We start from the raw sequence: 22910 nt of genomic DNA on the forward strand, positions 1-22910 counted from the left end.
TTTCAAATGGTTATTCCCTATTCTCTATTCTCCATCTGGTTCCAGAAAACAAAGTATTGCCAGTCAGTGAGTTCTAAACTGTTACATCTCAGACTAAAAACAGAGCCAAACTCAAGTTGACTGTAGCCATCTATGGCTCTGAAATCCTCCTTTACATTAGTGGATGTGCTGCCATCTGCTGGTAAAACAGTAAAGCATTGGAGGGTTTCAGCAGTGTGTCAGTGTAACAGTCTAGCTTCCGTCCCTCTCCTCGCCCCTACCTGGGCTTGAACCAGGGACCCTCTGCACACATCGACAACTGACACCCACGAAGCATCGTTACCCATCGTGCCACAAAAGCCACGGCCCTTGCAGAGCAAGGGGAACAACTACTTCAAGGTCTCAGAGCGAGTGACGTCACCGATTGAAACGCTATTAGCACGCACCACCGCTAACTAGCTAGCCATTTCACATCGGTTACACTAGCAACAGCTCTAGATCAGTGGTTTCCTATCTTTTAGGGTGCTTGGACCCAACTAAAGCTTCTGGTCTTTATTGTGACTCAAGTACCTAACCAAATTCATGTTTCCATGCATAACTCAGTATTGCGCTGTGACCCAGGAGGACCCACTAGTAGGGGTGGGCAATTCCAGTCCTCAAGGGACTGATTGGTGTCACAGTTTAGCCCCAGCCCCAGCTAACACACCTGACTCCAATAATCACCTAATCAGTTTAGAATGCAATTTGATTAATCAGCTGTGTTTGCTAGGGATGGAGAAAAAGTGTGACACCAATCAGGCCCTCAAGGACTGGAGTTGTCCCCCTCTGCAGAGACCCAACCCATAATTTAGGCACCAGTGCCCTACAGGAATAATAGCCCACAGACTATACACTACAACAGGACTTTAGCCTGTGGGTGGACGGTGTGTTCAATCTTATCCAGCCTCTATCAAAAACACTTAAATAACTGTCTGTTATTTTCTAAGGCCTCGGTACTCCATCTGATACAATCATTACAGGAGGTAATTCAGAGTAAAGGACTGGGCCTGTTTGTATACTGGTCAAATGGATCCTTCCTTGAGGTCATCAATGGTCTGTAGGAGATTAGATAAGTGATCAAGTGAAAGCAAAGTTACTATTCAGTTACCGGAAAGAAGGATGCCTTCCCCAAGTATTGAAGCAGACAAACAAAAAGGTGGGATGGGTCCGCAATCATATGTTGCATAAAGCTTACTTCAATTTTATTCATTTTTAGTGTTTTCACTGCATCACAGATAGTGTACACAGACATTTCAGCTTTGCAGCCTTTTTCAGTGTGTAGGTACAAATCTTTTTAATTCAAAACAGCATTTGTAGTGAACACAGGTGAGCACCAGGTGCTTCTAGTCAGGGTTGCCTGTAACGGCTGTCGTCGGTGGAAGAAGGTGAGGACCAAGGTGCAGCGTGGTAAGTGTTCATGATGTTTAATAATCATCCAAACAGAACACTGAATAACAAAATAACAAAGAAACAACCGAAAACAGTTCTGTCTGGTGCAGACACACAAAGACTGAAAATAACCACCCACAAAACCCAACAGAAAACAGGCTACCTAAATATGGTTCCCAATCAGAGACAATGACTAACACCTGCCTCTGATTGAGAACCATATCAGGCCAAACAAGAAAACCAACACAGAAACACAAAACATAGATAACCCAACTCACTCCCTGACCACACTAAAACAAAGAAAATACAAAAGAACTATGGTCACAGCGTGACATTGCCACTCATCTGCCAAGCAGGGATGTGGCTTCTCTGGTCTACCTGTATACAAGTTAGTCACAAAGAAATACTGAATTATAGGTTATGGGAGCAGGCATGAAGGGGCAATTGAGAGCATCAGGAGTGAACCATTCATTAATCAATTGCCTTACGTGTCTGCTCACTTGGATACATTACATCAATTCATGAGATTGCTTGATTTCCTTTGTGGTAAGCTCATGGCTTCTCTTTGGAGTCATTTAACTAAGTATTGAAGCAGACCTGTATTGTACCCAGTTCAACATGGCTTTCCAACTTCACCACCAAAAACACACCCCCCACAGTGGTCGTTACAAACGTGTGTTTATTGGGGTAGTAAGGCACTGTACAATGATACGGACATTAAAGCCCTGCTCCACAGAAGACATGACTATGAATGGATGCTTAGTCGAGATGTAAGTATTAGTGAGATACTTTGATTAGTGCATCTAAAACATACAAGATTGTCAACTATGAAAAGTCACAAAATAACTGGATGGGCAGCAGTGGATACTCTTGCAGTGGGCCTATCTGTGCCGCAGCTTTTCTTGAGTGGACAGCTTGATGAAAGTGTGTGACCTCACTTACACAGAGTGCGGTGAGGGGCATGCCATCCTTGTCAATCTCATCAGGGTTCAGCATGCCCAGCTGAACAGAGCTCCCTCATCATCAGCGATGATGGGGAAGGGCAGGGGAGAGCACCCACTCTCACTGTTAAACGCCATCACATCCTACAGACAGAGAGAGGTTAGAGTTCAGGTTAGAGTTCAGCAATGATGGGGAAAGGCAGGGGACCGTATCTCCTTTAGTGGCTCCGATTTCGATCATTTAAATCTTTACAGACTTCACCACTGCTAGTAGAGTAAAAGTGTGCTTTCTTTGCTCAGTAACTCACTCATGTAATCCTGGTGTGAACTACAAACAGAAACTGACTGTATCTGTAGTATAAGTATAATCTACAGAACTAGTCTGAAATGTAAACTATAGAACCTGACACTCCGCTCTTTCAGACACATCAACATTAGGGTGACTGGGTTAGAGCAGGTTGTGGCCAGAGTCCATGTTTTTATTTTCAAGTGTTAAAATGGTGGAGAAAGTTCCTGTTCACAGCAGCAGTATAAATAGCAGTAGAATGGCTGGACATCAGATGAAATTAATACTGTTCCTCATTGTGGGAAGGAAGGCTGCCATTAGTCACAAGTTTACAGAAATGTGTGTGTTGGTAGATGGTGTGGGGCAAGTGGTTTTCACAGGACAGATTTTCACTACGTAGTTAGTTCACTTTTCTTCCCAAAAACTTGTTGTTGCGAACTTTGGAAGACGGCGGCGGTGTTGCTGTAACCTAGCAACCTATCCATATGGCCCATCACCAATACCCCAGTGTAAGATTTGATAACTTGACAGGCCAGAGGAAATCTTTCCCTGTTGGACCTGAGAGAGGCTTTGGCGGGAGGAGGTGAAATGTTTAGGACCTTGCAGATAGAAATGTAATGAATAGAGCTAACATTATTCCCTGTTCTACATGACAGACAAACAAACATGTTCTACACAATATATTTTTGTGAAGAAATAGCCATCTGTGAATGCAGTTGAGCCAGAGTAACAGCTGTGCAGACTAAACCAGTCTCAGGGGATTACACAGGGTGTGTGCATGTAATATTGATTTAGACATGGCTGACAGTGTTACAATATGGTAGTAAATCTGTGAGAGAGATTATTGTAGTCCATATTGTAGTTATGCAATGTGCTCTACATTTTAACCACTTAGGCAATGGATGCAGAGAGACAGGTAGAGGCAAACCTTGCTCCAGGCAAGATGGTCGGCCACGCTGTCGATGGACAGAGCGATCATCTTGACGTTGCGTTTCTTAAACTCATCGCTGATCTTGGCAGCACAGGCCAGCTTTGTGGTACACACTGGAGTAAAGTCCTGGGGGTGGGCGAACAGGACTCCCCATCTGGAGGAGAGAAGCTATCAGTAGGTCTCAAGACAGAGGAGAGGAAATACCAGTCCAAATGCTCTGCAGCCAGAGAGCAACAAGTGGGTAGGGGTGGGAACAGACTCAGGCCTAAAACATTACACAGTGTTCGTGTTTCACTTTAGCCGTTAACACGTCGGACTACGTAAGGGAAGGTGGATGGAAAGACTGAAAATTATGTGACCAGTCTCTGGAATATGTGGTTGACCAATGATGCAACAGTGTGTGGAGTGTGTAAGTGTGAAGAAAATAACAGGACAACTTGTGGTACTGGTAACAAATGCTTCATAGAACCACACCTTTTTAGTATCATATTACATCAAAACAGTAATTGTGCCCACTGTCTGATGTTTTTAACTGAAGTACCACAATTTACACATCATTCTGTATTCAGTGTTGGGGAGTAGTGAACTACATGTAGTTTAACTAGTAATTTAATTACATTTTGAGGTAACTTGGTAGTTGAATTAAATTTTGGTAGTGTTTTCAGTAGTTAATTGCTTTTTTGCCATGTAGCGGTGTAGTTAACTAAAAGCTACTTTTTTTGGCAACAGAACTGCCCAATTCTCACTGCGTTTAAAATAGGCTAAATTACACATTGACTCCTAACGCTAAAAAGAAAAAGGTTCTTGAGGGGTTCTTTGTTAGGGGTGAATGTGATGTGTAACCATTTTCACCAAATGTTTATTTGCATATCAGGAAGGGTTCTTTGCTGCTGAGATGGTTGTAAAGAACTGTCCTTTACTTCTCCACCACATTTTCCTTTATGCAATGAAATGGTGCACTTAAAAAGTTCCTATAATTTTACAGTACACTACAGGCTACTGGTTGCAATCAAAGTAAGGTAAACAACAAGTTACTGCATTTTGTGTATTTGTGCCAACCGTCGGTGGAAGTGTTATACCAGTTTAGGTGGTTGATGGTTGTTGTCAAAGGTTGAGCACTTATTTCAACACTCAATTCTGCTATCTTTATAAGAGCATATGACAACGAGCTGCACTGATAAGAGGTTAGTGTGCATTTCACAGAAACTTAATGGCAGTTAGTTGCCTGGAAGTTGCTATGAATTTTGTGTTACCTAACTGGCAACTAGCCGTCAATCCATACACCTGACAGGTGTGGCATATCAAGAAGCTGATTAAACAGTATGATCATTACACAGGTGCACCTTGTGCTGGGGGCAATAAGAGGCCACTCTAAAATGTGCAGTTGTCACAACACAATGCCACAGATGTCTAAAGTTTTGAAGCGTGCAATTGGCTAATGACAGCAGGAATGTCCACCAGAGCTGTTGCCAGAGAATTTAATGTTAATTTCTCTACCATAAGCAGCCTCCAACGTCATTTTAGAGAATTTGGCAGTATGTACAACTGGCTTCACAAACGTAGACCACGTGTATGGCGTCGTGTGGGTGAACGGTTTGCTGATGTCAACATTGTGAACATAGTGCCACATGGTGGCGGTGGAATTATGGTATGGGCAGGTATAAGATACGGACAATGAACACAATTGCATTTTATCGAAGGCAATTTGAATGCACAAAAATGCAGTGACATTTTTTTAAGGCATCTGTCACCAGATGCATATCCGTATTCCCAGTCATGTGAAATCCATAGAATAGGGCCTAATGAATTTATTTCAATTGACTGATTTCCTCATGAACTGTAATTCAGTAAAATCCTTAGAATTGTTGCATGTTGCATTTATTTTTGTTCAGTATACATATCTACTTCGTACCCCTGCACATCGACTAGATACTGGTACCCTGAGTATGCAGCCAAATTATTGTTACGCATTGTGTATTTATTACTTTTATATTTTATTTCACTCTGCGTTGTTGGGAAGGGCCCGTAAGTAGGCATTATACAGTTAGTCAACTTCTGTTCTTTACAAAGCATGTGACAAATACAATTTGATCTCTCCATCATTACAAGAATATCATCAATATTCCTTGACCATGCCAATTTACAATCTAATAGAGCGTAAAGTGTCAAGGTCAAAGCATATTGATCATATTCTTGTAAAGATGGAGAGATGTCTGTCTGTGATAAAGAGATGCCCTGCTTTTTTTTTAACACCACAGTCGACCAAACAGGTCCTGCAAGCTCTGATTTTATTACATATTGACTATGCCCGGTTAAATGTTGAGGAGCTGCAAAAAGGAGCTGCATTTGGCACAGAACAGGGCAGCACGTCATTGTAACACAAGGGTTGATATCAACAAGAAGCATGCCCGTCTCACTAAAGTAGAAGGATTGACTGCATCACTTCTTGTTTTTATGAAAATTCCACATTGTCTGTATAATCAAATAACATACAGTTCTGACAGACATACGTACCCCACAAGAATGCAACCAGTGGTCTTGTCACAAGTCCAAAAGAAATTCAAGGCAATGCACAGTATTGTATAAAGCCATGATTACATGGAACGCCCTTCCATATCATATTACCCAATAAAATAGCAAAATCTGCTTTAAAAAAAAGTATAACACCTCACGTCACAACGCCTCTCCCCTACATGGGCAGCACCATTGAGGCCATCTCCATTTTAAAGTGTCAATTTACTTCACGATTGGCTGATCCCTCCTGATGACCCAGTTGGACATGACTCCAACCGGGTCATCAGCCAATGAAGATGGAAGTCCCACCCAGTTGAACACAAAAAAAATGGTGGAAGCCCTCAATGGCTTGATGCAGCTAAGAGGGGTTACTTTACTGATAAAATCATTGATAACAAAAATTACCCTTTTAAGGTCATTTAAGGAACTAGGCAATAGTAGTACTACCAAAAACAAACTAAACAGTATTGGACTGGACTCTTTTTCTTTTGCAAAGGTAGCAACAGCCAAAGTAGCCAGTATGCTAGCAGAGCTTAAATGCTCCAAAGCTACAGGACTACAAAGTTTCTTAGAGATTCTGCTGAGCAAATTGCCTCATGTATTAAGCATATCGTCAATCTCTCTCTTGAACATGGCATCTTTCCTAGGGACATGAAACAATCGAAAGTTATACCTCTGTATAAGAAGGGGATAAAGTCTGACCCTGGGAATTATAGGCCTGTATCAGTGGCGGTCAGTGCCTTCTATGATGAGGGAGAACAATAATTTTTTTCTTCCCATGAGCCTTGTTGGATGACTGTCATTCATATTACACTCACCCAGTTCAATGTAACATCGATTGGTTAAGGCTACTACATGATACTCAAGTTATCCCAACACACATCATGAGGTTGCTACAACCTAGCCCATGAATACAAGTTTACAATGTAGGTGCACACATGTCTAGAGAAATTTGAGATGAGACAGTGACACATGGACAGACCGTGACACATTCAATACTGCCTCTCTTGCCTGCATCTAGCTTATCTAGGGTGTAATCATTAGTCCAACAGTTGCAAATGAGATTTTATATTGGACAAAATCAGATATTTTCATCCCCGTTTCGTTGGCTTCCGTTTAAGAAACGTTGTTCAACAGAATCGACGGAATGAATACACCCCTGATCATAGCAGCCACGTTGTATTCCTTCTTGCCTCTATGCGCTCTCCTGCTCTCACCTTTCCCCTTCGTTTGTGGACTTCAATGAACATCACATCAGCTTTATGTGACCAGGCGAAAAAAACTTTCCAAGCCAAACCACTACACACAGCCTACATTGTTGTCCCCATATTAGCTAATGTAACGTCCTAGTCAACATAGCTAATAGAACTAATGCATTAGTCATTGTAAATAAGAATGTTCTTAACAGACTTACCTAGTTAAATAAAAATTATAATTTGTAAACCCACCACAATCAGTAACGCTACAGTGTATAGTCAGTAAGCAGTTAGACCGGCGGCCCCGGTGGCAATAATTTAATAAAACTAAAAGCTTACTTTGACTTGAAAGAGTTCAAGTGTTGTGTTGGATAGTCATTGCCAGCTAGCTAACATCGTATCCCTCTGTTTGAGCCAGGTGTTTGAGTAACTAAACTAGCCAGCTGCATTTGCTAGCTAAGTAAGTGAAACTGAAAATAAAATACGAAATCTCTTGCTTCTCCTTCATTTTTGAAGAAATGAATTTGTTAAAAACTGTTGTATTTCTCTCTTTGAGTCAACTACTCAGCCCATTTTATGCACTGCAGTGCTAGATAGCTGTAGCTTATGCTTTCAGTACTAGATTCATTCTCTGATCCTTTGATTTCATGTCAGTTCATGCTGTAAAAGCTCTGATAGGTTGGAGGACGTCCTGTGTAAGTCTATGGAGGGGGTGAGAACCAAGAGCCTCCTAGGTTTTGTATTGAAGTCAATGTACCAAGAGGATGGAAGCTAGCTGACCTCCGGCTACATCATGCTGCTACCCTACAGAGTGTTGTTGAGGCTACTGTAGACCTTCATTGCAAAACAGTGTCTTTTAATAAATTATTTGGTGACGTGAATATATTTAGTCTAGTTTTCAATGTTTTACCATTTTTAATTTGAAGAAACTCAGTGAGGATGGTCCTCCCCTTCCTCTGAGGAGCCTCCACTGGCCTGTATCTATCCTCAGTATAACATCAAAGATCCTGGAAAGAGTTGACATGAGCAAATGTATGAATGTCAACCAAGTCTAATGTGTGATTTTCAGTCGGGTTTGTCTACTTTACTTGACTGACTTCATCAGGAAAGAGATTGATGAGGGAAATATCTGTGGAATGGTACTGCTTGACCTACAGAAGGTTAACCACTGTCTCCCAATCTCCAAACTGGAAAGGGAGATAGCAAGTGGTAGAGGTTAATGGTTCACTGTCTAAGGCAAAACCAATGAGTTGTGGCATTCCACAGGGGAGCGTGATTGGGTCTCTTCTGTTTTTACTGTATAAAAAATTTGTGTTCTTGCCATCTTTTCCTTTATGCAGATGACTCTACACTTCTGGTGTCTCACAAAAGTAAAACTATGTTGGAGAGCATACTTAGCACAGAGCTTACTAACATTAGCAAATGGCTTTGAGCTAATACGCCATCTCTGCACTTAGGTAAACCGGAGGCAATTTTTTGGGGGTTCAGACCTAAATTGTGTAGGTCCTCTGAAATCAGAGTGGAGTTAGGAGGTGAGGTGCAGACTACTAAAACCTCTGTTAGCTACCTTGTATGTATCCTCTATGGAAACTTGGGAGGTGTGAGCATGGCCACTAAAGTGCTTGGGAAGGTTAATGCCAGGACTAAGTTTTTGGCTAGAAAGTCCAAGCTGCATGATAAGAACTCCATGAGAGTGCCAGCCACTGCCCTAATTCAATGCCATTTTGACTACTCTAGTACTTCCTGGTTTGGGGGCTTATCTAAGCTTCTGAAGGGGAAGCTCGAGCTAGCCCAGAATAAACTGATCAGGGTAGTATTGAAGGTGAGTCTACGTACTCACATAGACAGGAGCAGCTTTCAGGAACTCAACTGGCTGCCTGTTGAGGGTGTCTCAGATTAGACTGGGTTAGGTTTACAGGAATATTTATGGTTCTGCACCGAGATATCTAAGTGATTACTTTCCCCATGCTGAAGATGCACACAATCACAGCACCTGATCAGGTGTTCCTAATGTGTGCTTATACACGTTCAGGAGTAATGCTGGGAAGGTACTTTCTTGTATACTGGAGCCTCAGAGTGGAATGAGTTGCCTCTGCCCACAAAAACGACATCATCTCTGCAAAGCTTTAAGAATAAAGTAAAAAACTGCCCATATGAATGTACCCTACGATGTAACTGCAATGATGAGATAGTTGTTCTTTGTTTTTATGTTTTATTATCTTGCTGTCATACTGTGTTCAACAGTGTTCAATCTTGCCTAGCCGTCTTGTTTCAAGAGGACCACAATGGAAATAAGTCCCAGACTTTGTCATATCCTTGATGATTTTGCTTAAGCTTTTTCAAGTTGTGTGTGCTTGTTTTTTTGTTTTTTTAAATGGTCGGATTAATAAACCTAACAAAAGAAAAATACTTTGGATGGTCACCTGGCTCGGAGACAAAAGCCAATTGAAGCACTGAGACACACACCCCTAAACAATGGCAACCTTGTCTGGTCAGTCACACACTCTCAGTGCAGGCTGGTTTAACATACTGGTGCTATTGTGTTCCTCTAAACAGTTTTACCGATAAATGAAGGAGGGGGCACCTGGATATAGGTGCACACACATCTACATGCTCACGTCACAACGACTAAATTTAAATGGGATGTTGTTGCAGAAAGAATTTCAATGTATAGGGCTAGCCTAGAAAAAACATGCCTCTCTATTTTCACATGGCGCGGCAGGTAGCATAACGGTTAAGAGCAGTGGGCCAGTAACTGAAAGGTCACTGGTTCGAATCCCTGCGCCGACTAAGTGAAAAATCTGTTGATGTGCCCTTGAGCAAAGCACTTATCCCTAACTGCTTCTGTAAGTCACTCTGGAAAATACTGTCTGCTACAGCCAGCATACCCCACTGCTGGCTGGCCTCTGAAGCTAAGCAGGGTTGTCCCTGGATGGGAGACCAGGTGGTGTTGGAGGGCCAATAGGAGGCACTCTTTCCTCTGGTCTAAAAATAAATATCCCGATGCTGCAGGGCAGTGATTGGGGACATTGCCGTGTGTTGAAGAAGTCTTTTGGATGGGATGTTAAACAGGTGTCCTTACTGTGTGGATCCCATGGATCTTAAGGGCATTAACCCCAGTGTCCTGGCTAAATTCCCAATCTGGAACTCATACCATCATGGCCACCTAATCAGTTCCAGCTTCCAACAGGCTCCTTCATCCCCCTCCTCTCCCCTGTAACTATTCCCCAGGTTGCTATAAATGAGAATGTGTTCTCAGTCAATGTACCTTGTAAAATAAGGAAAGATATTTTCCTAGGACCTAGGAAGTCATGGAATTTGATCTTCCCGATGGTTGTCTCGGCTTCGAAGTTGGGGAATTCGTCTCCTAGCAGTATCCCAGGCATGGTCCTCTCTCAGTGGCGAGGAGATGTGAAGGAGAAGTTGGTGGGGGTTATATGGTTTCCACTAGTTACAACAGCCACAAAGTCAAAATTGGCTATATCGTAAAAACGTTTTGGTCTTAATTTAAGGTTATGGCTAAGCTAATGTTAAAATAACATTTTAATAATATAAATTGTAGAAATAGTTGGAATTAATGACTTTGTGGCTGTAGTAGGTTATAGGCTAGGTAACCTAATGTAGCAGACATAAAATATGCTCTGGCTCATAGAGATAGATAGATGGAGGACTCATCTTTGTATCTGTGCCATTTATAGCATCAGTGACTGCATGGGCAGCGCCAGTGAGGCAATCTCGATTTTGAAGTAGTCCATTTTCTTCTTCACGATTGGTTGATCCCTCCTGATAACCCAGTTGGACATGACTCCAACCGGGTCACTAGAAAGGATCAGCTAATGAAGTTGGTAGTCCCACTCAGTTGACTACATAAAAATGGTGAAAGCCCTAAATGGCGATGCCCATGCTAATACGGCCTTTTGGCTCTATGTCTAGGCCAGGGTTTCCCAAACTCGATCCTGGGGCTGCTCCTGGGAGCACGTTTTGTTTTTTGCCTTAGCACTACACAGCTGATTCAAATAATTAAAGCTTGATTATGAGTTGGTTATTTGAATCAGCTGTGTAGTGCTAGGGCAAAAACCAAAACGTGCACCCAGTAGGGGATCCAGGACCGAGTTTGGGAAACCCTGGTCTATACACATGGCCCTGAATGAATGGACAACAGAAGAGAGAGTTACAAGTATGTAAAATCCCCCAGCAATCAGAGCAGCGATCTCACTGAGGCAGAGGTGACTAGTGTAAATTTCAAAATGCTTCCTTTTTATATAAAGACATTTTGATTAAGATTACTAGCTAGCCCTAATAGAAAGATGTATTGCAGTCAATGCACTCTAAGCTTAGCCTATTGGCATAGCCGTGGGAGGTAGGGGTGTTGCAGCACATCTTGAAAAATCATTTTTTTTTTTATATATATATATTAATAAATAAAATAAAATGTTGTCCCCCCCACAAAAGTAGTGCACTGGGCCTATACTATTCCTGTATTAGTGACCAATTTAGCCGTATGTAGAGAGGGAAAAACAATTATTCCCCCATCCTCCTTGCCATTGGCGAATAAAAAAAAAGTCCATGCACCTCCACTCCCAAACCTCTGCTTGCTGTTATGCCTATTGGCTCTTCAGTTTATTTTAGTAAATACTTTATTAACACTTATTTATCTTAAAACGGCATTGTTGATTAATGGCTTGTAAGTAAGCATTTCACTGTAAGGCGCATGTGACAAATACAATTGGATTTGATTGAACATTCAATAACAGTGTTTTGTTCATAATTATACACATTTACAATAGTCAGGTAATTATTCAGTTTACCTCATTCGCAATCTTTCAACGAGAGCAAATCTCCCAGTGTGCTTTGCGCTAGGAAAAACAAAAATGGCGTTTCAGAAAAGTTGTTGAGGACGTAAGAGGAATTGTCACCTGTGAAGCGGTGACATAACACCTCATTTCAAACACAGAAACCGAACAAAATGCCTTCTCCTAAAGCCAAAAACAACGCCAATCGCAGTGGAGGTGGGAGCCCAGGTCTCAGCGGCAGCACCAATGGCAACGGACGCTACGAGTTCATGTCGCTGAACCGAACCCCTCCAGCCACTCTCTTCCAGCGGCAGGGCTCCGACCCAACCGCTGCAGCCAGACTGCGGGCCTCAGAGAGCCCTACCCGGCGAAGAGGCTCCGGGTCCTCCACCTCCTCCAACACAGGCATGCCCGAAGAGGACTGTATGCGGCTTAACCCTTCCTTTATCGGGATAGCCCTTAGCTCCCTCCTCGCCATAGACCTGTGGCTCTCCAAGCGGCTTGGCGTGTGTGCCTGTGAAGATTCATCCTGGGGCAGCATTCGACCATTGATGAAACTGATAGAAATTTCTGGACATGGAATACCATGGCTGGTTGGGACAGCCTACTGCCTGTATAAGGCTGACAGTGCCGCAGGACAGGAAATTATGTTCAATCTCTTCATGGGTAAATATGATAATGTCATATTAATGGGTTTATTGATAGTAATTCTGACAGGCAGCCTCCAGTGTAGAAAGCCGGAAGGCTCTGATTTAGATTTCTTCCATAGAAATAGAATTCAAATGTTAAGGTTACCACCACACCACCTATTGTAATTGTCATGCATCCCACCACTCATCCCTATCCCTGGCCTTTTTACAGCAGACACACACACACACAGAATGTTTGACTTGGTCATGAGGCTCATCGGAACTGAGTATCAGCACCTGAAGTATTCATCTGTTTGAGTTCCTGCACCTCATATAGAATATTAGCTGAACACTATTGAGGAGTTGCTGCACCTAAATATGAATGGTACCGGCACCTATTTCAGTACAAGTCAATGACTGCACACACAGACCACAAGGAGGATGCCATGCTTAATAATGAATGTCTATATTGGTGTTTTTATTAGATCAGTAGGTAGCCTACATATTTATAGTCTTTAGTGGCTCCTTTTCTCCCTCTCCTCCATTTGCAATGATGGTAGAAGATGAAAGCACATCCTTGGTAGGAATCACCCACCCTATTGTTTTTCACCCGTCTTGTGCTTTCAGATAAGTATCAGTACAGATTAGTCTGAGATGAGAGGAGGGAAGGATTTGGCACCTTATTCTAATTAGGCCTATCCTGCGTATGCCCCCTCATCTACCCATGCCTTACAGCAGACACACACACACTATTTCACCCCTCCCTTCAAAATATTTTTTAAATGTTCTCTCTTTTTTTTCTTTCCTTTGGTGCCAGCTCCTTACCTGTAACGGTCATCCCTAAGTTCATCCTGTGACCCATCTGTTTCTCTCCTTCACTCCTGTCCAGAGGCCATCCCTCTCTCCATCCCCTCATCTACTACTCTCTGCTCCACTCTTCACTCCTGTCCAGAGGCCATCCCTCTCTCCATCCCCTCATCTACTACTCTCTGCTCCACTCTTCACTCCTGTCCAGAGGCCATCCCTCTCTCCATCCCCTCATCTACTACTCTCTGCTCCACTCTTCACTCCTGTCCAGAGGCCATCCCTCTCTCCTTCCCCTCATCTACTACTCTCTGCTCCACTCTTCACTCCTGTCCAGAGGCCATCCCTCTCTCCATCCCCTCATCTACTACTCTCTGCTCCACTCTTCACTCCTGTCCAGAGGCCATCCCTCTCTCCATCCCCTCATCTACTACTCTCTGCTCCACTCTTCACTCCTGTCCAGAGGCCATCCCTCTCTCCATCCCCTCATCTACTACTCTCTGCTCCACTCTTCACTCCTGTCCAGAGGCCATCCCTCTCTCCATCCCCTCATCTACTACTCTCTGCTCCACTCTTCACTCCTGTCCAGAGGCCATCCCTCTCTCCATCCCCTCATCTACTACTCTCTGCTCCACTCTTCACTCCTGTCCAGAGGCCATCCCTCTCTCCATCCCCTCATCTACTACTCTCTGCTCCACTCTTCACTCCTGTCCAGAGGCCATCCCTCTCTCCATCCCCTCATCTACTACTCTCTGCTCCACTCTTCACTCCTGTCCAGAGGCCATCCCTCTCTCCATCCCCTCATCTACTACTCTCTGCTCCACTCTTCACTCCTGTCCAGAGGCCATCCCTCTCTCCATCCCCTCATCTACTACTCTCTGCTCCACTCTTCACTCCTGTCCAGAGGCCATCCCTCTCTCCATCCCCTCATCTACTACTCTCTGCTCCACTCTTCACTCCTGTCCAGAGGCCATCCCTCTCTCCATCCCCTCATCTACTACTCTCTGCTCCACTCTTCACAACAGTTCAGGCAAGGTGACACACAGTACAGTATTATAATTCCTTATGATTATGCGCCCTAGTGTATCTAGCACACTTAAGGCAATATTTTGAAGGCCTAATTCCAAGCATCTATCTTGAATACTACAGCACGGGGTGACTCATAATCAGCAGTCCCTGCGGTTATATCCACGGGGTGGGTGGGTTTAGGGTCATGAAATATTGTGTGGATGAAGGGCGGGTGGGTTGAATATAGAGAAAGCAATGCATTAAAAATCCACAAATGTATAATAATTTTGCAATTCATATCTATAGGCTACATTTGAGGTTTTTCTTGCATCGTTTTTATCTTCAATAATTGTGTAAGCCTATGCTTTAGGGCCTAACTACGCACACCAAATGCACGGCAATCACCAAATGCTTTTGGGAACATGGGCAGAAAAAGATAACGTCGATCCACTGAGGGAAAAGGGATAAGGTCGGAGTTGAATTCAATAAGAGAAAAGCTGTGAAATGGAGAGTTGAAAATAAAGAAAAGGGAGGGCCAGAACAGCAATGTTTGGGAAAGATTTGGTGAAGTGGTAAAAGAGCATGATACGCCTTCACCAAAGTTATGTTATGTGTGATGATTGTGAGGCGCTCAAATTCGAGAGTCACAAGATGGGAACTTCAAATATGGCACATCAAGGAAACTGTAGCCTACTGTTCAGATGGGTTAAATTGAATAGTAACTGAAGTCTGAACCCTGAATATAAACTCTCACATAGCCTAATATAATATCAACTCCTGCAGAATTATACATTACTTTGCAGTAAAATGATACACCAAATGTACATTTTGACTCGGGAGCAAGAGTGGAGAAATATTTATTGATTTCAGCATCTTTAAAGAATGAATGTGCGGTTAGGGACAGTCTGTAAAGGTGCCATCTGTATCAGTGTCATAAAAGCTGATAGTATTTCAACCACAAAATATGCATCCAAGCCGAATTGAAATTTTATCAGAAACATGTTGGGTCGTTTTCACTGCTTTTAATTTCCCTAACTGGTCAAACTGATGTCATTAGAATATTTTGTACAGAAAGTCTTTTTGGTATTGAATTTTCTCCCCGGTCCCTAAATGGCTGCTGCACGAGAGAAGCAAAGCTGAAAGGGAACTTTACCAATGTCAACTAGAGTAAAGCATTCATCGATTTATGACATTATAGTGAGCAAGGGGTTTATTTTTTTTCTTCTAGGGCATAATAAAAGAAGAGAATGTATCTCTTCGCATGTATCTAATTATAGATAAGTTGACTAACAAATATTCTACCAAAATGTCAGAAATTATAAGCAGAAACGTATCTAAATTAAGTATACATTTTTTTATCCCGTACCACCTGTCAAAAAATTGTTCTGCCGTCTCCGACTGTACAGAGCATTTTCTATCGGCCTATTTGCAGGTTAGGGTTGGCTGCAGGACTCAGAGTTTCACTTCATCACATAGTCAGGCGGTTGCGGATGGGTTATTAACAAATGCGTGTGAACAAACGGTTGACCCGCGCATCACTAGTAAACACGCACACACACTCTTCAGATGCTGGTGCCAGATTCTCTCACACACACACACTTACAATACTGATGCTAGAAATACACATCCAGGGGGGATCAGGCAGAGTGTGCCATCTCTTGTCGTCTCAAGTCTTCCAACGCTATGAACAGTCAGACACTAGAAGAGACAGAATGTCCCCTGTTGGTGTGTAGTGGTGGTGTGGTCCTGGGGTGAAAGAGTGTCTGAATGTCTGCCTGTCTCACAGACAGAAAAATAAACAGACCGAGAGCGAGCGGTCCTCTGTGCAGTTTAAGTATTCACAAGGTTCAGCCTGAGCTAGAATCTACAGTACAGTAGCAGAGTGTGCCGGTACCACTCAGTCGGCAGAAGTCTGTTACTGTGTGACGCAAGCAGACGGGAGAGGCGGTCCCTGTTGTGTGACTGTGTGATGCAGCCAGAAGGGCTGGAGGAGCCAATGACAGCTGCTCCTTTACAGCCTAGATAAGGAGGAAAAGACTGCAGCTCTCTGTCTTTGTTTCTTTCTCTTTCCTCACACATCTTCTCTCTCTCCCTCCCTGGCAAAAGGCCAAAGCTGTTACTGAGCGTTTGTGTGGAGGTTCGGCTCAAACAGGCGTAGAGTTTGTTGTCTCATATACTGTGATAACATTATACGTTTGTGTGGGTGCAATGTGTATTGCTGCTAATACTATATGCTGGGTGTTAGTGTATTTGTTAGTGTGTGCATACATTTGTTTGTTTTGGTACTGTATACTGTTTACTGACTGGTCTGTTTGCCAACCATGTAATTGCTCTCATCTCTTTCCCCCTCTCTCTCATATCTCGCACCCCATTCTGCATCCTCTCCCCTCAGCTCTCATTCTTGACCTGATCCTGGTTGGCATCGTGAAAGCGGTCGTCCGTCGGCGCCGCCCATCCCACAACCACATGGACATGTTCGCCACCTTCTCCGTGGACCGCTACTCCTTCCCCTCGGGGCACGCCACCCGGTCCGCCATGTGTGCCCGTTTCCTGCTGGCCCACTTGGTGCTGGCCGCCCCCCTGCGGGTGCTTGTGTTCCTGTGGTCTGGTCTGGTGGGGCTGAGCCGGGTGCTGCTGGGAAGACACAACATGACCGATGTGCTGTTTGGCTTCCTGATGGGCTACTGCCAGTACAACCTGGTGGAGATGCTCTGGGTATCATCGCTGGGTATGCAGGGGCTCCTGGGGCTCATCCAGGGGTGAGAGGATGGGAGGGTGTGGTAGGTGGGAGACAGACGCCCTGTCCCAATATGTATGAAACATTGACTGATCCTGTCCCATACTGACACTGTGGTCACTCATCATTGCCTGTTCAAGACAAACAACTACAACAAAGCCTACCACCCACCAACCATCCACCCATATGTAACTGCAATCAGAAGTACCTAGGAGCAGGGTGCTCTTCCATACTGTGATAAGAGAGAGAAAGTGTGTGTCTGTGTGCGTGTCTCAGAGAGTTGTGTTCTCAAAAGGGAGAATGAATGCTATAGGTTAACTTATGAATTGATTATGGTGTCTGTGGGGCGCTCTGAAAAGAGCAATGTAATTTATGGAGGACACATCATGTATTGACTTATTTTAAACTTTTAAGGTATAGAGCCTCACAGTGGAGGTGTCATAACAGCCATAGAACCTTACGGTCAAACAGGGAAATGGTTCCAATCGTTTTTCCACCATTCATTTTTCCTATAGGGGATTTTAGAAACGCTTCAAATAAGGGCTGTGTTTAAATCGCTCTCGGACAAGGTGACTTTTATCAATATATTTTCGGCTCTATTTGGAAGTTCTAATTAGCATCAAACTAGACATCATGCAAGACTACAAATCCCTGTAAGCTCCTGCACGTCATCTCTAGCTGACACCTTTGCTAACAGGTATTGTGTCAATTTAAAACTTGCACAAGACCGTTCACAGAATTGTCCATTTTAAAGAAATGTAGCCAATTTATTAATTACTATATTGAGCTAACATTAGATAGTTAGTTAATCTAGAGACTCTTACCTTTGCCTCGATTCGGCTGTCTCGTCCACATCATCATGGCATTTGTAGTTCTTTAAGATAGTCGCATTAGCAGCTAATTAACGTTTACATTTTGGGGGGTAAATACAGGCAAATATATTGATAAAAGTCACCTTGTCCTAGAGCGATTTACACGGTTATCAAAATGTAACGCCAAGGTAAGCCTACATGAAACACAGCCCTTATTTTAAGTGTTTCTAAAATGAATGGTGGAAAAACGTTTTGGAACAATTAACTTGTTTGACCACTTGGTTTTACGGGTATTATGACTCCTACTGTGCTACTCTATGTAAAGTTCACAAAATGAAATGGTTTGTCTTTTTTATTTCTCACTGAAATATAGTCACCCTGAACGTGTTATTGCAGATCTTGAGGAATAATACCAGTTTTCTACAGATGGGTGAATGCTAAAAAATAATTAACATTGATGATGTTTTAACCAGAGACAGGAGGCATGGTTTTCATTCCAAATTAGGTTACCCAACAACTTTACAGCTACGGTGACATCAAACATGTAGTTCATTCATTTTATAACCTTTTAATGTGTTAAACGTGATCTCCTCTTATCTATGGCTCTGAGACCTGATCCTGAAGATGGTTCTCATCTTGTGGAGAGTTGATTCCTTATAGTAACTGTCTAAATAGTTTTTCAACAGGTTTGCAGTGGTTGGAGGGAAAACCGGAGAGGCCAGGGCAGGTTTTATAGTTCAGTCACAGAGATGGTAGAATAGCTTTTTGTCTTTCTAAAGGAAAGGGAAGACACCAAGTCAGCTGTACAACTGAATGCCTTCAACTGAAATGTGTCTTCCGCATATGAGATCACAAGACGGGGAATGTCCAAGACTGGTTGCTCATTCCTGCTGTACTGTTTTGTTACAGGTGTAACTGACACACACACAGGTGTAGACAAAGCACCAGTCTGAGGTGCATAATTTAATGTTTGTCCAGGTTAAACCCCTGTGTGACGCCAGCTGTAGTAGTGGTGTAACCTAACGTAGCAGGCGGGTCATTTCAGCGAGCCATGACACCCACCATCTCAGATTGTTCTGAAAATGTTTCTGTAGTTAGAAACTGATAAGATTTGCCTTATTGCAACATTATTTGCTTGAAATATAATTTGATCTCTGAGAAATTAAGCTAATTGATTGCACCCAAATTGGCCATTTTTAAATTGGATGTATATAATATTCAATAAATATACTACATAACATCTGATGTGGACCCCCAAAAATTCGAATGAGTTAGACATGAGGATTCCAAAGAAATTGTGAAAAGCCACCCACGGACCACCACACCCCACGCCACTCTCAACCCAACAAGTATACAGTACCAGTTGTATATGTTTAACAAGTAGTATGGAGCTGCGGCTCGGAGTATTGTTTCTTCATCCTATGTAATACATTCTCAGTGAATTTGGGGATGTTTTTTTTCCCCTGTTCAGAGAGATTAGTCTTTGAAGTTGTTAGGTTTATGTCCCATCCTACATTCTGATATTACCAGGTTCTGCCCACTAAATGGTGCTGTTCCTGCTCTTGGCTAAAAAAGACATATCCCCCTTCAATGTTAAAGGGATACTTCTGGTTGTTGGCAACTCCGCTAAGGGTGGTAATGGTGTAACCATGGTGCGTGCCTTAGCCACTAATTAGCTGTGGGCCGGATCTAGTGGCCAAGTGCTTTCCACCGTGTCCTTAACTGCCCTACTGTTCAACTGCTCTTTGCTCTGACTACTCATGGCCTCCCCTCTATATGAATGTACATTCTCTGGTGCATGTGAGGCAGGAGTGAGGGACCCAGTCAGAGAGTTCTCAGGTGTCCTGGGTGTTTAGAATGTTTCTGGGTGTTTCAATACGGTGGTCATTTTGTGCCGTTACCAGTGTTGTCATTTGGCTGTTGTCACATTGTGAAGATTCTGCACAGACCCTAATCCTGGCAGACGGAACATTCTTTTGTTGACTCTGATGACTAATATTCCCTCTTCTATCCCCCAGCCACTGTTCTCTATCTCCTCAACTCTGAGACCAAAACCACTCTCTCTCCTATCCTCCTCAGCTGAGTGGATTCTGCTGTAACTGAGAAACCTGGAAGAGGTGTGTGTGAGTGAGGAGGCCACCCACTCAAACACATCCGCCGTGGTTAAATATGGAGGAGCAGCTTATTAGCCCCGTCTCTCTCTTGCCGTCTCTCACCCTCACGCTATTACAGCTGTCTCTCCCTCTCTCGGCCCCCCGCGTCTGTTTCTGCTCAGAGAGAAGAGTCAGGCTCCATTACCGCTCCATTCCTCAGCTGCTCTTCACCATTTATCTTGTATTCCCTCCAGCTGAATCACTACCCTTTCCCTTGACTCCCCCTCACTTATCTACTGTTATGTTGCATCCATGCTCAAGTATGACTCCAAACTAAACATTAAGTATTTTGCATGAGAAATATCTTTCTGGGGAAGATTTGGTATGTTACAATGCAGTGAGTGCAGCTACACATGATGTGTTGGTCTTGATTAGTCTTCATGTACTGTTCCCTGAGAGATGGTCTACATCAGTAGGGTATTTTTTCTCTGACTGTTGTGAACAACAGTTTCTCTCATTCATACATGCATACATACAAGCTGTATTTCTTCAGCAATAATGCAGTAGTAGAGAATAGACCTAACCAGTGATAGGTCAAATCCTACCGATTCAAGAACCAATGACATGGCATCCCCAGAAACTGCATCCTGTTATCTTCTGATGAGAAACAACCAGCCAAAGTAATCATGGTTCTCTTAACATTGCAATAAGGAAGAACGCTCTGTTTTGTGTTATCTATCTACTCACTAACGTATGTCTGAGAATATTATGCCCAATCAAATGTTATTTGTCACATGCTTTGTAATCAACAGGTGTAGACTAACAGTGAAATGCTTACTTATGGGCCCTAACCAACAATGCAAAAATATATATAATAACACAAGGAATAAATACACAATGAGTAACGATAACTTGGCTGTATATACTGGGCACCAGTACCGAGTTGATGTGCAGGGTACGAGGTAATTGAGGTACATACAGTGCCTTTCAGAAAGTATTCACACCCCTTGATTTTTTTCCCCACATTTTGAAAACCACCTTTCTGGGTAAGTCTCTTAAGAGCTTTCCACACCTAGATTGCGCAACATTTGCCCATTTCATTATTTTGAAAAATTCTTTAAGCTGTGTCAAATTTGTTGTTGATCATTGCTAGACAACCATTTTCAGGTCTTGCTATATATTTTCAAGCAGGTTTAAATCAAAACTGTAACTTGGCCACTCTGGAACATTTCACCATCTTCTTGGTAAACTATTCCAGTGTAGATTTGGCCTTGTTTTAGGTTATTGTCCTGCTGAACGGTGAATTTATCTCCCAGTGTGTGTGGTGGAAAGCAGACTAAACCAGGTTTTCCTCTAGGATTTTGCCTGTGCTTAGCTCCAGTAGCTACAATATTGTTGATCCATCCTCAGTTTTCTCCTATCACAGCCATTAAACTCTTTTAGTCACCACTGGCCTCATGGCCATGTGTTATTTCATAGTTTTGATGTCTTCACCATTATTCTACAATGTAGAAAATAGTAAAAATACAGAAAAACCCTGGAATGAGTAGATGTGTCCAAACTTTTGAGTGTTAGGCTGAATCACAACCGGCCGTGATTGGGAGTCCCGTAGGGCGGTGCACAATTGGCCCAGCGTCGTCCGGTGTAGGCCGTCATTGTAAATAAGAATTTGTTCTTAACTGGCTTGCCTAGTTAAATGAAATAAATAAATACTGTAGTTAGGGATAAAGTGTCTAGGTTACAGGCTAGCTAAACAGTAGCAGCAGCGTATGTGATGAGTCAAAAGAGTTAGTCCGGGTAGCTATTTAACAAACTGTTCAGCAGTCTTATGGCTTGTGAGTAGGAGCTCCTGTTGGTTCCAGACTGCATCGATACTGCTTGCAGAGTAAACTGTCTATGACTTGGGTGACTGGAGTTTTTGACAACTTTTAGTCCCAAACTACTTTTGGCCAGAACCCTATAGGCCCCGGACTTGGAGCTAGTAGTCTGTTTGGAACTGTGCGCCATCTCAGCCTCTGTACAGTCAAAAGACAAAGTTTGCAGACACAAGCATTGTTATTTTGGGTTGACTGTATATGGTAGCAAATTTGACTTTATTCTATGGATTTTGGAGGCGTACTCCAGAATGATTGCACTAATTCTGTATATATATTTTTTAAATAAATGTGTCAAGTTGTGACCTTGACTCACCATGTGGTTTATATTTAGTTATCTGGGACAAAATTACATCAGTTTTATCTTTTGTGGCTTAATAGAAGTAGCTGAAAACTAGAAATGACAAAGTGGAATTTTAAATGGAGCTTGATGCTATTCTGCAGAATTGTTTGAGTGTAAATCTGGTCTAGAATATGTAGTATGGTAGAATCTGCGTCATGGAAATTTACCAGATGTGGTGCGAAGCCAGATATTTGTTTTGACTAATATCTAACCTCCACCAATATAACCCAGATCATTGCACTCCTGTCAATGTTAAACATGTTCACTTTGATCCAGGTCTTATTTTGTGATGATTAAAAAAACGTCACTGTGTTTGCTCGGCATAAAAGGCTGTGATGAGCTCTTCCCTTTTGACACACACACACAACCCTCACCTGCCGACACACAACACAAAGGTAAGTCACATTAGAGTAGACATTACTGCTTCACCATATGTAATTGTCTAGAATCTATGTAGAAATGTCATGTGCACTGTACACTATTATGCAGAATGTATACTGCAATTACAGTGGAATAAAGTATTCTGTAGATGTTCTGTTATA

The 22910-nt window shown here is 42.8% G+C and overlaps 1 protein-coding gene and 1 pseudogene across 1 annotated transcript; one reads left to right on the top strand and one right to left on the bottom strand.

The window, feature by feature from the left end:
- Positions 1 to 1426: 1426 nt before the first annotated feature.
- On the bottom strand, positions 1427 to 12191 carry LOC139541243 (peroxiredoxin-6-like; annotated as a pseudogene).
- Positions 12093 to 22910, top strand: LOC139541242 (polyisoprenoid diphosphate/phosphate phosphohydrolase PLPP6-like). Its single transcript, XM_071345663.1, has 2 exons — positions 12093 to 12734; positions 16902 to 22910. The coding sequence occupies exons 1-2, from the start codon at positions 12242 to 12244 to the stop codon at positions 17270 to 17272; spliced, it is 864 nt and encodes a 287-aa protein (XP_071201764.1). The 5' UTR covers positions 12093 to 12241; the 3' UTR covers positions 17273 to 22910.

Source organism: Salvelinus alpinus, chromosome 16 (assembly GCF_045679555.1).
Source record: "Salvelinus alpinus chromosome 16, SLU_Salpinus.1, whole genome shotgun sequence".
In the NCBI taxonomy this organism is placed as follows: Eukaryota; Metazoa; Chordata; class Actinopteri; order Salmoniformes; family Salmonidae; genus Salvelinus; species Salvelinus alpinus.